The sequence below is a fragment of the Kogia breviceps genome, chromosome 8 (assembly GCF_026419965.1).
Source record: "Kogia breviceps isolate mKogBre1 chromosome 8, mKogBre1 haplotype 1, whole genome shotgun sequence".
NCBI classification, from domain to species: Eukaryota; Metazoa; Chordata; class Mammalia; order Artiodactyla; family Physeteridae; genus Kogia; species Kogia breviceps.
The window spans coordinates 19677522-19689646 of NC_081317.1; the positions used below are offsets into that span (position 1 = coordinate 19677522).

General features: G+C 53.7%; 1 protein-coding gene across 3 annotated transcripts in view; it reads right to left on the reverse strand.

The window, feature by feature from the left end:
• COL27A1 (collagen type XXVII alpha 1 chain) overlaps positions 1-12125 on the reverse strand; it is a 144575-nt gene that overhangs the window by 100312 nt on the left and 32138 nt on the right. For all 3 annotated transcript variants that reach the window (XM_059071692.2, XM_067040897.1, XM_067040898.1), the window contains exons 6-7: positions 9495-9548; positions 7949-8002 (exon numbers count right to left, since the gene is read on the reverse strand). In XM_059071692.2, the coding sequence (XP_058927675.1) occupies positions 7949-8002; positions 9495-9548 (108 nt within the window). The remainder of the gene's footprint in view (positions 1-7948; positions 8003-9494; positions 9549-12125) is intronic.

Consider the following 12125-nt stretch of genomic DNA (forward strand, 5'->3'; position numbering starts at 1 on the left):
CAATGGGCAAATGGAGGCACAGGCCACAGCCAGCAGCCAGCATGCAGAGTGGTTAAGATCTCATTTCAGATTAATCTGGATCCCTATCCTCCTTCACTACTGGCTGGCTGTATACCTGGGGTCACTGATGTCACCTCTTTGAGCTTTGGTTTCTTCTTATAAAATGGGGCTCTAAGGGTCGGTGTACAGATTACATGGTATAAAGTGTGAAGCACTTAGCACCGTATCTGGCAATGAATTCAAGGCCCCGTAAAGGCTAGCTGCTGTTAGTACCGTGATCTTTATATTTCATTCATTCATTCAACAAACATTTACTGAAACTTTATGCTCCAGCACCATTCTAGGCATTGGATGAACAAGAAGACAACATCCTTTGCCTTAACAGAATTTACAGTCTAATTAAGTACATATAAAGACAAATAAATATAAAAGGGTAATGTCTCAGGGATTTGCTTACATGGGTGTAGAGTTTCAGATTTGCAAGATGAGAAAGTTCTGGAGAGGGATTGCACAACTATGTGAATATACTTAACACGAATGAACTGCACACACGAACACGGTTCAGATAGTAAATTGTATGTGATGTGTTTCTTTACCATCGCTGAAAATAAACTTTTAAAAAGAGATCATGTATGGCAGCGAATAGCACTACAAAGAAAAGTGAGCAGAGTTGGAGGACAGAGAATGACAGTGTTGGGGAGGGTGGTGACCGCAGGTGGTCAGGCAAGGGAGGCTGCTCCGTGGGAGGGAGCTGGACCCAGGGTGGGCTCTCCGGGGAAAAGCATTCCAGGCAGAGGGAACAGCAGGTGCAGAAACCCTGAGGCAAGAATGCTCTCAAGGGATAATGAGACCTGTGTGACTACAGCAGAATGAGTGAGGGGTAAGGGGCAGAGGGGCGGGGTGGTCAGAGCAGAAGCCGGAAGCCAGAGCATGCCAGGCAGTAAGATGACAGGAAACCACAGGAGGGTTTTGAGCAGGGCTGTGTCATGGGACAGGACGCATATAATGGTCACCATTATCCTTTCTCCACTTGAAGCCTGCAGATGAGGAAGAACAAGCAAAGCCTTTTCCCATGAAGAGCTGGGTGGAGCCTTGAGCTCTAGGCTGTGTGACTCAGCCCAGGTGACGGCTCTCTCTGAGCCTCTCTCTGCCATCCTCTGCTTGCCTCAGCGCCATAATGGAGCCAATGCAATAATGGAGCAAGGATTCCAAGAGAAGCGTGAAAGGGGTCCGGGGAGCCCTTGAGCATCCCCTGCTCCTTTGGCTTCCTGTGCAGCCACAAAGAAGCCTGCTAGAAACCAATGCTTTAGCTGGTGAAATCCCAGAAGGAGATTTCAAGTAAATCTTTTACTCAGGATGTATATAAAAGGAAACAAATGACCATCGGGGACATGGACAGTGACCTGCCCTATGCCTGGCCTGGAACTAAAGCTTTAAATACATCAACTCGTCAACAACTTGTAATCACCCCTGAGAGGGAGGAATTGCCATGCACATTTGCCAGATGAGGAAACTGAGGCTCAGAGAGGTGGAGACTTCCCTGCTTCCAGAGGAAGCAGGCTGTGAATCCTCATGTCTTCAATCACCAAATCATGGATGAGACATACTGTTGAGGCCCAAGGCCCCCCTAGAAGAGCCACAGGGCCACCTAGGCAAAGACCATCATATAGACCACATCCTGCCAGGTCTGAGCTTATGGATCACAGCAGCAGCATGAACTCCGGAGTATCAATCTGACTTGGAAGGAACCTAAGCTGTCAATTTGACAACCTCCTTTCTCATTGGATAGAATGAGAAACTGCCGGGCTTCCCTGGTGGCGCAGTGGTTGAGAGTCCGCCTGCCGATGCAGGGGACGCGGGTTCGTGCCCCGGTCCGGGAAGATCCCACATACCGCGGAGCAGCTGGGCCCGTGAGCCATGGCCGCTAAGCCTGCGCATCCGGAGTGGGAGAGGCCACAACTATGAGAGGCCCGAGTATCGCAAAAAAAAAAAAAAAAGAGAGAGAAACTGCGGCTCAGAGAAGTGAAGGGACTTACCCAAGGCTACTTAGCAAGTTATGGCCAAGCCCAGACCACTCTCCACGACTCCAGACCCAATGGGCTGTGCTTTGTCCAGAAGGCCACGATTCCTAGGTCCTCCCCAAACCATGAACCCTGAAGGGCCTCGAACACTGCCTTGAACTCCTGTTCCTCTTAGCAGACTGGGAGCCGCTGCGACTGAGCACAGCCAAGGCATGGGGTGGCGGGGGGAGGTTCATATGTTCCCTGGAAGCACCTTAACAGTGTTTACCAAGCTGGGGCTAGCCAAAGAGCTTCAAATGACAGGGCCCCAGAACTTGGAAGAATCTAAACCATCACCTTCTACAGGGCCCTAGGCAAATACGGGGCAGACACTGACCACAAGGTAGACCCACGGGCAGTGATTTCCCCGTGGGTGATAAGTGCCTGACTGGGACTAGGGGAGAGCAGATGCTTCAGGGGAGTTCCAGGGACCACGCAATCTGCAAGGGGCCTCTGGCCGCCGGGCAGGCGGGTCTCCACAGCACCCATGTTTATAATAGAACTCGGGCTATATTTTGGTTTGGGAGCCAGATTAATCATTGCTTACAACGCACAAGGAGAAACCAGACATCACCTCACTGTTACTGCAGACAGTCTCCCCATCGGCTGAGATGCTATTTGGGCTTTGGGCAGGGAGAGGAGGGGGGTCCTGTCCTCGCCTGGGGGTCCTGAGGACCAACGTCCACCTACACCTCAGCTGATCCCCCCTGCAAGCTGATCTTGCAGGCTCTACCTCGGCCTGCACGAGGCCCCGGCTTCTCTCGCAGCAGAATGGAGCTCACCAGACTCGCTCAGCACTCCGTGAGGCTTCCCACTGAACTTCTCTACCACCCTGGCAGCCCATAGGCCACACTGGGCAGTCAGCAGGACCGAGAGCCCCATTCAACAGAAAAGGTCAGGAGGAAGAAACACGTGCCAAGAAACAGAGTGAGTCACTACAGCATACTCGCCAAGTCCCTGCTCCTCTCTGGACCTCAGTTTCCCCAGCTGGCCTCTCAAAGCATCCTGTTGGCTCAAAAATTAGAGGATTCTGAAATGTGATGTGTGGCTTGTCCAAAAGCACAGTCCTTCACAGTACAGCCAGGCATCTGACACCAAACTCTGCTTAGTGCGTACCTGAGACAGGTCAGGGCAGGAAGGTACAGTTTCTGTACGGCTCATTCATTCATCTGGTTATTTATGCATTCAAAGGTTTGCTGAGCCCCACCAATGAGCCACACCCTATATGAGCACTAAGAATACAATGATAGACAAAGCAAACTCACTCCCTACCTTCTAGAACGGGATATGGGCATTAAACACATATGAAGTGGAACAAAGAAGTACTGAGTGCTAGGAGAGAGCAGACAGCCAAGCAGGGGAGGCAGCACGGTGAGCTGAGGCTTGAAGCAGAAGCCACGTTGGAGAGCAGAGGGGCAGAGGAGCTCGGAAATGGAGGGGGTATGGACCCCAGAAACCCAGAGCAGCTCAGCAGAGGAGCCCAGAGAAGGTTCTCAGTAGGGGCACTACATGGAGGTGCTATCCAGGGGGCGCTACATCCAGGTAGAACTGGCAGTTCTGCAGAAAGGCAGGAGATCGTCTCAGGCAGCATCAATCACACTCCCTGCAAAAATTCCCAGATGACCCCCTCTGCCCTCCCATTTTAGCACAGATCCTCACAGACAGTGGCCAACTCATGGCATGTGGAGGGCTCATGGGCAGGGTGAGGGTTGCAGGAGGGAGCCAGGAGGAAGTTTCAACTTGAGTACCAACTTCATTCCATTAGTCATGTCTACCTGGGGCAATGTGTTAAGAAAGATTCTGAGACTGAATTAGGCTTGCCAAGAAAGAGCGATTAGTGATGTCTGAGGAGGCAGGGGAGGCAGGAGGTGAGGGAGGACGACGTAGCAGATGTCTGTGGCCAGCACTGTGCTAAGCCCCACATGAGGAAATAAAGAAGAAGAGGTCCTCCTCTGTGCACTTGCTCTCCTCTGACAAATGTGCCAAGGACACCAGTGAGTTGCCTGTTAGCCAGAAAGTGCAGAGTCCTAAAGAGGCTGAGAAAATGGGCTGGTGTGAGAAGGGAGGTATGAATTCCGCCTGGAGGTGCTGGGGAGATGCTCCTGGAGAAGATGGCCTTTGAGAATGGAACCAAGGGACAGATACATGAAGATGACTGGTCTGAGCATGCCAGGAGAGGGCCCAGAGGAAGCAAATGCAGGGACGCAGGAAGGCCCAGGGCACACAGGATTGGATGGAGTGAGGGTTTCTATATAGCAGAGTTTCTTGGCCTCGGCACCACTGACACCTTGGGCTGGATGAGGTATTGCTCTGGGTGGAGCATTTGTCCCATGCATTGTAAGGTCTTTAACAACATTTCTAGCTTTTACCCATTAGAAGCTAGTAGCGTCCCCTCTCATTTGTGATGACCAAAAATGTCTCCAGACATGGTTTACTGTTCCCTGGGGGGCAGCTGAGAAGCGCTGCTCTACAGGAGAGAAGGCAGGAGGGTTAGATTAGGGGCCGCATGGGATTCTGCCCTCCCAAGGTACAAATAGGGTTCTGGTAGCCTTCTGGGTTAGTGGAGGGTGGTAAACTGGTAACTAAGCAAGATGACTGAGGGGACCAGGTGGGCAAGACCTTCTACAGCACTGCTTCTTCATGTCCATCGTGATCACACATTCATTCATTCATTCAACAAATACGTATGCAGCATCTACCACGCTCCAGCCCTGTGCTGGGTGCTGAGGACATAGCATCTTATTTAACCCTCCCAACCACTGCATGAAGCAACTGAGGCCACTTGCACAAGGTCACACAGCAGGAGAGGGACAGAGCTGGGATTCCATCCAGGCGTGTCTGACCTGGTCTGTGCACCCGCTCCCCCATCTGGAATCAGCTCAGCAAAGTCCCTTAGCAAGCATCGCAGGCAGACGCAGAGAAAGAAGGCTTCTCAGGCAGGGAGGCTCTTTTTCACTTGATGGGCCCACTCTTATTTAAGAAGCTGTTTCAATCAGTGTTGTGGAAAGGGAAAGGGACTAAGGACTAGAAGGCCTGAGTTCAAACCCCAGCTCTGCCATTTAGTGACCCTGTCAGCTATTTCTGTTCATCCAGTGGCTCTCAGCCTTGGCTGCACATGAGAATCTACTGCCTGGGTCCCACTCAGACCAACTGAACCGGAACCCCTGTGGGGAGGTGGGCAAGCTCCCCCGCTGATTCTCATGCACAGCGGGGCTGTGAACTGGGGCTGTAGACTTCACTCTCCGTGAGCCCCCAATGATCTCGCTGGCATTCAACATCAGTGTCAGCACACGGCCAGGTACCTTGGTATATCTTTGTGAAACGGCTAGAAGAGTGAATGAATGGATGAGACCTATTTGGGCCTCAGTTTTCTCAGCTGTAAGATGGGCACAATACTGCCTAACTCGCAGAGGTTACTGTTAGGAAACAATGTGATGAGGGACAGTAAACCTTCCTATCACGCTGGTCAGTATGGGAAACTCCCAACCCAAACTCCCTTTCTTCTGCCTACTTTTCTCCATGGCCTTTTTCATTTTCTAACACACCTGGTATTTTTACTGTTTTTATTGTCTGTCTCCCCACACAAGACTGCAAGCTCTGAGGAAACAGGGATTTTTGTCTATGCGTCAGCTCAGAGGCCTGCACAGGGCCTGACACACAATAGTCATTCAATCCATTAAGTTGAATAAATGAATGAACAGGGTTACTGGTGCCACTCTGAGGTGACACCAAAATTCAACGTGCTGATGAGCAAAGGGGACGCAGGCCTCGCCTCTCACCCACCAAAGTTCCTTCTCGCTCAAGGCCCCCCACATGAGATGATGCAGAAAAACCACCCAACAGGATCAGGGCAAAGTGGCTACTATTGTCACCAAAGACACTTGTGGGAGGAGAGACTGCTGACAAACAGTGACGATTCCAGGCCGGGTTCCCACCCCATTGGTCCTCCTCCCTGGCCCCCACCACTGGGGTCCCGGGGGTCCCTGCCTTAGGACCAGAGCTTCCCCATCCTCTGCCCACCATTCTCTGTAAGCAGGGGACGCTGGCCTGCCACACACCAAACTCCTCCATGTCTGCCTAGGCTGGGGCCAGAGGGACTTGGTGGAAATGGCTTTGCCAGATAGTTTTCCTACCACGTGGAGGCTCTTCCTGAATTTAGAAAAGATGTCTCTCCCTGCTCAGGTGAGCTGGTTCCCCTGAGTTGGGGGGATCTGGGCCTCCCTGGACATTTGCTGAGAGCAGGAAGGCCTGGAACCCCAGGCAGGAGCCGGTCCAGTCTGTTTTTCCATCTCCCGCCTCCTCTGCTGGACTGCTACCCCCGTACAGAGCGAGACCACCACTGGCTGCTTTATGAGCCACGACTGGAAGGAGACTTTTCCACTCACACTTCCACACCTCATCCATCAGAAAACACTGGAGCCCAGAGGGGAAGTGAGTGGGGAGAGGGAGCCCCTCTGTGTTCTCTGAGCCAGAAGAGACCACATTTCCCCAGCTCAGACAGCCACGGACTCCTGTCTGGGTCTGGCTTCTTCAGATCTGAAGTGTGGCCTGCTCTGGGCACGGAGGGTGGGGGAGAAGCGGACGGTGGGGAGAGAGGTATCTGAGGGTCCGTGCTTGCCTGTCCGTGCCAAGTCCCCCTGTGCCACAGGGACCCTCAGATCACAAGCAGGATGGAGCCAGGAGAAGCCACGGCTGCCCAGATGAGAGCCAGATGGCCGAGAAAGAGGGCAGCTGTGGCCACAGCTGGGAGCCAGGGTAGAAGCTTAAGACGTGGCCCTAGGCCAATGTATCTACTGGAAAACCCATCAGCAGTGGGGTATTTTCCTGAAAAAAACAACTGACCCTGGCCCTGCGCTGTCCTCCCCCGTTTCCTGAACACCTACTATGCGCCAGCCCTGTGCTAGGCTCTGTAGGGAGAGCGATAAACCAGATTTGCACATCCTTGTTGGTGAAGCTGGTCTTGGGGCTGAAATAACTCAGCTAAGATAGCCTATGGGGTCCTTGAGCAGAGTAGGGTCTCCTAGACTAAAGGCCAGGGTTCCAAGAGGGCTTCCTGGACACAACTAGAGTTGAGTCTGAAGGATGGGACACCCTGGCTGGGAAGCCAGAGAGGAATCCAGGGGCACTAGAAGCCGGAGACCCACCACCTAGGAAAATGGCAGACCTTCCCCCAAAGGCAATTAGAGGTAACTCCCTCTGCCTGACTGAAGCAGTGATGGGGTGGGGATAGAATGACAACAGCTCAGAATGTACAGAGAACTCACTGCCTCTATAGAACATTGGCCTGCAGTATATCAGAGGGATGATATTGGACCCAGAGAGGTTACTGACTTGCCCCAGGTCACACAGTGAGGAAATGGTGGAGCCGGGAGTAGAGTCCAGATTCAACTGACCCCAGAGCCCACTCTCTGAACGTCCATGCTCCAGGCCTTGCTCCTGGTTTACAGGCCCAGGGGGCTCACGGTCATTCCAGACGGGAGGAGGCTCAGGTTCAGAGAGGGGATGCGTAGGGCCCCCGCCATTCCGCCCATGGGAGGAGGAGCTGGGCCAGTGGGCGGGGGGGCCTCCTGGCTCTCACAATATTTCCTCCACCACCACGAGCACCCCCAGGATGGCCTCCCTGGAGCAGCTGGGCCCCAAGAGGAAGGGTCACTTCTTGTCACACCTCCTTAACCATGGTGGCGGGACCTCGTCCAAGCCAAGGTGCTTCCCACCCTCAGGCAAGCACGGACCCTCAGAAACCTCTCTCCCCTCTGGCCACCAGCCCCCTGCTGAGGGAGCTGGGGAGAGGCAGGTGGGCAGGCGGGCGGCACACAGCACTCCTGCATGAAGACCCCACTTGCTAGAAAGCCCACCAGGCAAGGCAAAGCATCGACACCAAGGTATACCTTTCGTCCAAGAGGTCCTGGATTCCCAGAGAGCCCAGGCAAGCCCACGTCGCCCTGAAAAACACAGACAAGGGGGTGAGGTGGGGGAACAGGAGCGGACACTCATTAAATTGAAAGTGTGGCCTCCCACGGCCAGTTGTTTGCAAACAGCGTTCATGGAGGCTTAGAGGCCTCAGAGGAAACTCGGGGCCTCTGAGCGGGCTGAGGGCAGCTGGGTGGGCAGGGTACCCAGCCCCTCCCCACTTAACTCAGTCGCTCCATTTAAGATGTTTTATATGTTGGACTTTGGCAAAAGGTACCATTTGGGGAATGGGTTCCGCTGTTAAAACCATGTTTGAAAACCATCGCCCTGAAGGACATGCAACCCGTTCCAATCAGGAATCCGTCTCTGCGTTCCTGACACCCTCCTTCCCACCCTTGCTGGGCATGGCGGCTACCCAGTAGGGGGCATTTCTGCCACCACCATGCGACCCAGAAGCAGACAACGTAGGAGCAAGAGAGAAGCCTGGGCTCCTGCATGTCGCCAGGCCTGGCTGCAGAGCCTGCTCTGCACCGGACCAGCTGCGTGGCCTCCAGCAAGCTGCCTACTGCTGGAGCTTCTGCTTTCTCCTGGGTAAGCTAGGCCTAGCTGCCTGGCCTCTAAGCTTCCAGTGAGGATCCGATGGGGGTGCATGTGGATGTTCACACCCAGTAAGAGTTTGCTGAGTGAAAAAACTTCTCATGAAGATGTGAGTGAACGAGCCACCTGTGCTCCAGAGAAATCAGCAGGGGCTGCCACCTCTGAGTACCCAAGCACTGGAGGCTGGGCTGAGAAGCAGTGTTCTGCCCACAGGAGGGCTCTTGGATTGTGTCCAGAAGGAAACCAGACAGACTCGAGGATTCCTTCCAGCGTATGGATGTCTGGGACATTGGATGACCTTACTTGGAGTTCTGGATTCCCCTGCTCCGGCCTGTCCTGCACTCCCTCCAGGCCCCTTGTTTAATTTACAGGGTGGACGCTTCAGGGATGGATGAATTCCTTAGGCCTAAGCGTTCTCTCTTCCATGGGAGAACGTTCTGGTCTCAGCCCTTCAGAGTTAGGGAGCCCTGAGTCTCCAGCCCGTTCCCTTCCCACATCCCGGAAGTTCACAGACCTGTCCGCTCGTACTAACAACCTCAGAGGGGCCTTCGAATGTCCGCTGGAAGCTGCCTGGGCATGTGCTACCAAGAAGCTTCTGGATGCCGAGGGTCACCTAACAGGCCCTACAGAAAACCCACTCGGAGCATTAGGCGAAAGGACATTCACCAAAGGTATGTCCACAGGCGACATTTTTTGTCGGTTTTATTGGTTGCACACCGGAAGAAGGCAGAAGGGAATGGTTTTGGGTTTGGTGTAGGGAGAGCTGAAGGGCTTTGAGGAAAAACCAGACCCCGTCCTTTTCTACTTCCCACCTCACTACGTCTGTCACGTGGTGACCTCTGTCGGGAGGGTGCTGCCCAGAGCATGGCAATTTCCCTGCTGTCCACTCCCCCACTTCCCTGAGCACTGGGGTCCCTGGAAACCTACCTTTGTCCCATCGTGAGCCTTTCCTGGTGACAGCCCGGGGTCCCCTTTCTGTCCCTGAAACAAAAACAATTCTACTTTAGTCGCCAAGTTGTCTAAAGAGGGTGTCTCCCCACCAACTCTGCTCAACTCCCTGTCCCCTGCTTACATGCCCTCCCCTCCTACCCCACTCACATTCCTCCGCAGGGTCCTCTCCAATCCCATCCCTCCCCTGCTCCAGCACCTCCCATAGCTCCCCACCACGCCTACGGACAAAGCCCAAACTCCTCCTTGGGTGTCCCAAGTGTTCCGTCATCTGGCCCCAGCCATCCTGTCCAGACTTTGCCCTCCTTCCACCAGCCCAACCCACAGACGGGGTCCCTCTGCATCATCCCCAGACCACAGTCCTTCCTCCGCCAGACCTTGCACCTTCCTACCGCCGGCTCCTTGCTCAAGCACTCACTCTCAACTAGAAAACCACTTCTCAATCATTAGCCAAACCATAAGCATTCTCAGGATGCAGCTTGACTGCGTCCTCCCCAACCAACCTGTAGATCCCTGGGCCCAACGTACAGGTGACGTGTTCCCCCGGGGCTCTCAGAGACCTTCTGAGAGATATGTCCCAGAGGCCAGCTTGATTCATTCTGATTTTCCTGTCCCCTGATGCTCTCCTCACCATCTCTAATTACCTAGGACCAGTGCATCAGCAGCCGTTTAATCTGTGTACAGGCCTTCACAGTTTGCAGTAACCCTCACTTCACCAGGTTCCCAGAATAGCCTGATGAAGTGAGCAACGGAAGTGTTATTACCCCATTAACACATTCGGGGAAACTGAGGCTGGGAGAAGGAAAGGGACTGCACAGGGCCCCAAGCTGAGGCAATGGCAGAGCTAAGACTAGGACCCTGAATTTGTGACTCCCATCTCTGTGTTCCAGGACGTCCTGGGACCCGGCAAGTTAGAATAGGCAGTGAGTAGGGAAGACACCAACAAGCAGTGTGTCCCCAGACAGAGATAAGCACTTTTTGTGCCAAGCCTATGGGAGGAGACCCCATCACAAAGATCCTGGCTCCTAAGAGCACGTGCTCAGGAAAGGGCCCCCAAACCACATCTCATACAGGGCTGAAGAAGACTCCCGGTTGTGGGCCCACTCGTTTGAACCAATCTGACTAAATTACTCAGGAGACAGTCCCTTGGAAAGTCAGTCACCCCTGCTGTCAACTTCCAAGAGCCCCTGTTCTCTGTCCCTCACCCTCACTCTCAAGCTCCCTCCCCGATCTGGGTCCTGAGTCAGAAGTCCTGGGGTGAAGCCATGGACTCACAGTAGGACCTCAGGCAAGTGACTTCACCTCTCTGAGCCTCTGTTTCCTCACCATTAAAATGTGGGCTGCGCAGTGCACGTGCGCGTACACACACACACACACACACACACACAGAGGCACGGACACACATGCACATGGGTGCATGCTCATACATACACACGTGCCTCATATACACACACACAGGCATGCACATGGCTGGCTGCTCATACACGCACACGCACACACACACACACACACACACACACGCACACATACCCGCTGGCATCCAGGTTCCTTAGCAAGGAGCCAGTGGGATCGTGGACGTGACACGCAGGAAGGCTGTTTTGGCCAACTTTACTTCCCATTTGTTTCTTTTCTGTGTCAGGACGCACACCTTCCAAATCCTGACTCAGTCACTCTCCATGAGAAATCACTGCATTCCAAACTGGACAGAGCCTTGAAGAGGGAGGGCGGCCTTCCACTGCTCACCTATCATGCACCTAACACTGTGCCAGGCCCACTCAATGCAGCACCTCACCAGTCCTCTTACACCCACTTACTGCACTGCAGGACCAAGACCGGGGTTCAGGGAGGCTCAGTCACTGCCCGGGGTGACGTGCAGATAAGAGGCAAGGTCTCACTAGGTCTGACTAGGTTCCCGGTCTCTCTGACTCCAGAGCCCTCGTTTACAAATAGGAAGCCTAGATGCTTCTCCCATACGCCCTCCCACTGTCCCAGGCTTCAGGCCAGCCCCTCCTTGCTAGGACCCCAACTCTCGGTCCACCTGGGTCCCTCCAGGTCACTTCTGCAGGACTCGCCTCTGCGATCTACTACCTCATGCTGCAGCTGCCCCTTGCTGACACTCTCCCACCCTCGGCTGTTCACAAACCCAGTTCCAATGCCTTTTATGTCCATGTGCAAGGTCAGCCCCAGGACTACCCAGGATTCCAATGGCTAAAAAAAGGACAGCAGCTTCTCCCCACCCTGCCCTTGCCCACCTCGGTCTACAGCCAATAGAAGAGAGCTGGGCTTAAAATGCTCTCAGGAGTGGGCCTTCATGCATCCTGTTCTGTCATTTTACAAAAGGGGAAACTGAGACCCAAAGGGATGCCAAAGTGGCTCCCTTGCCCAGAGCCCGTATCCTGGCATTTTAGTTACTATGGACTGCTCTCTGCATTCTCGGCAGCGAGCATGGTGCTTGGGACGTAATCCCTGCCCGAGTACAACATCAACAAACACAGGTATTTATTGAACATCTACTATGAGTCACATCTTCAATGCACACAAGGAATACCATGCGTGGGGATCAAGACATAGCTCATGCCTGTGTGGACCGATCAAGGGAGAAACCAGAGA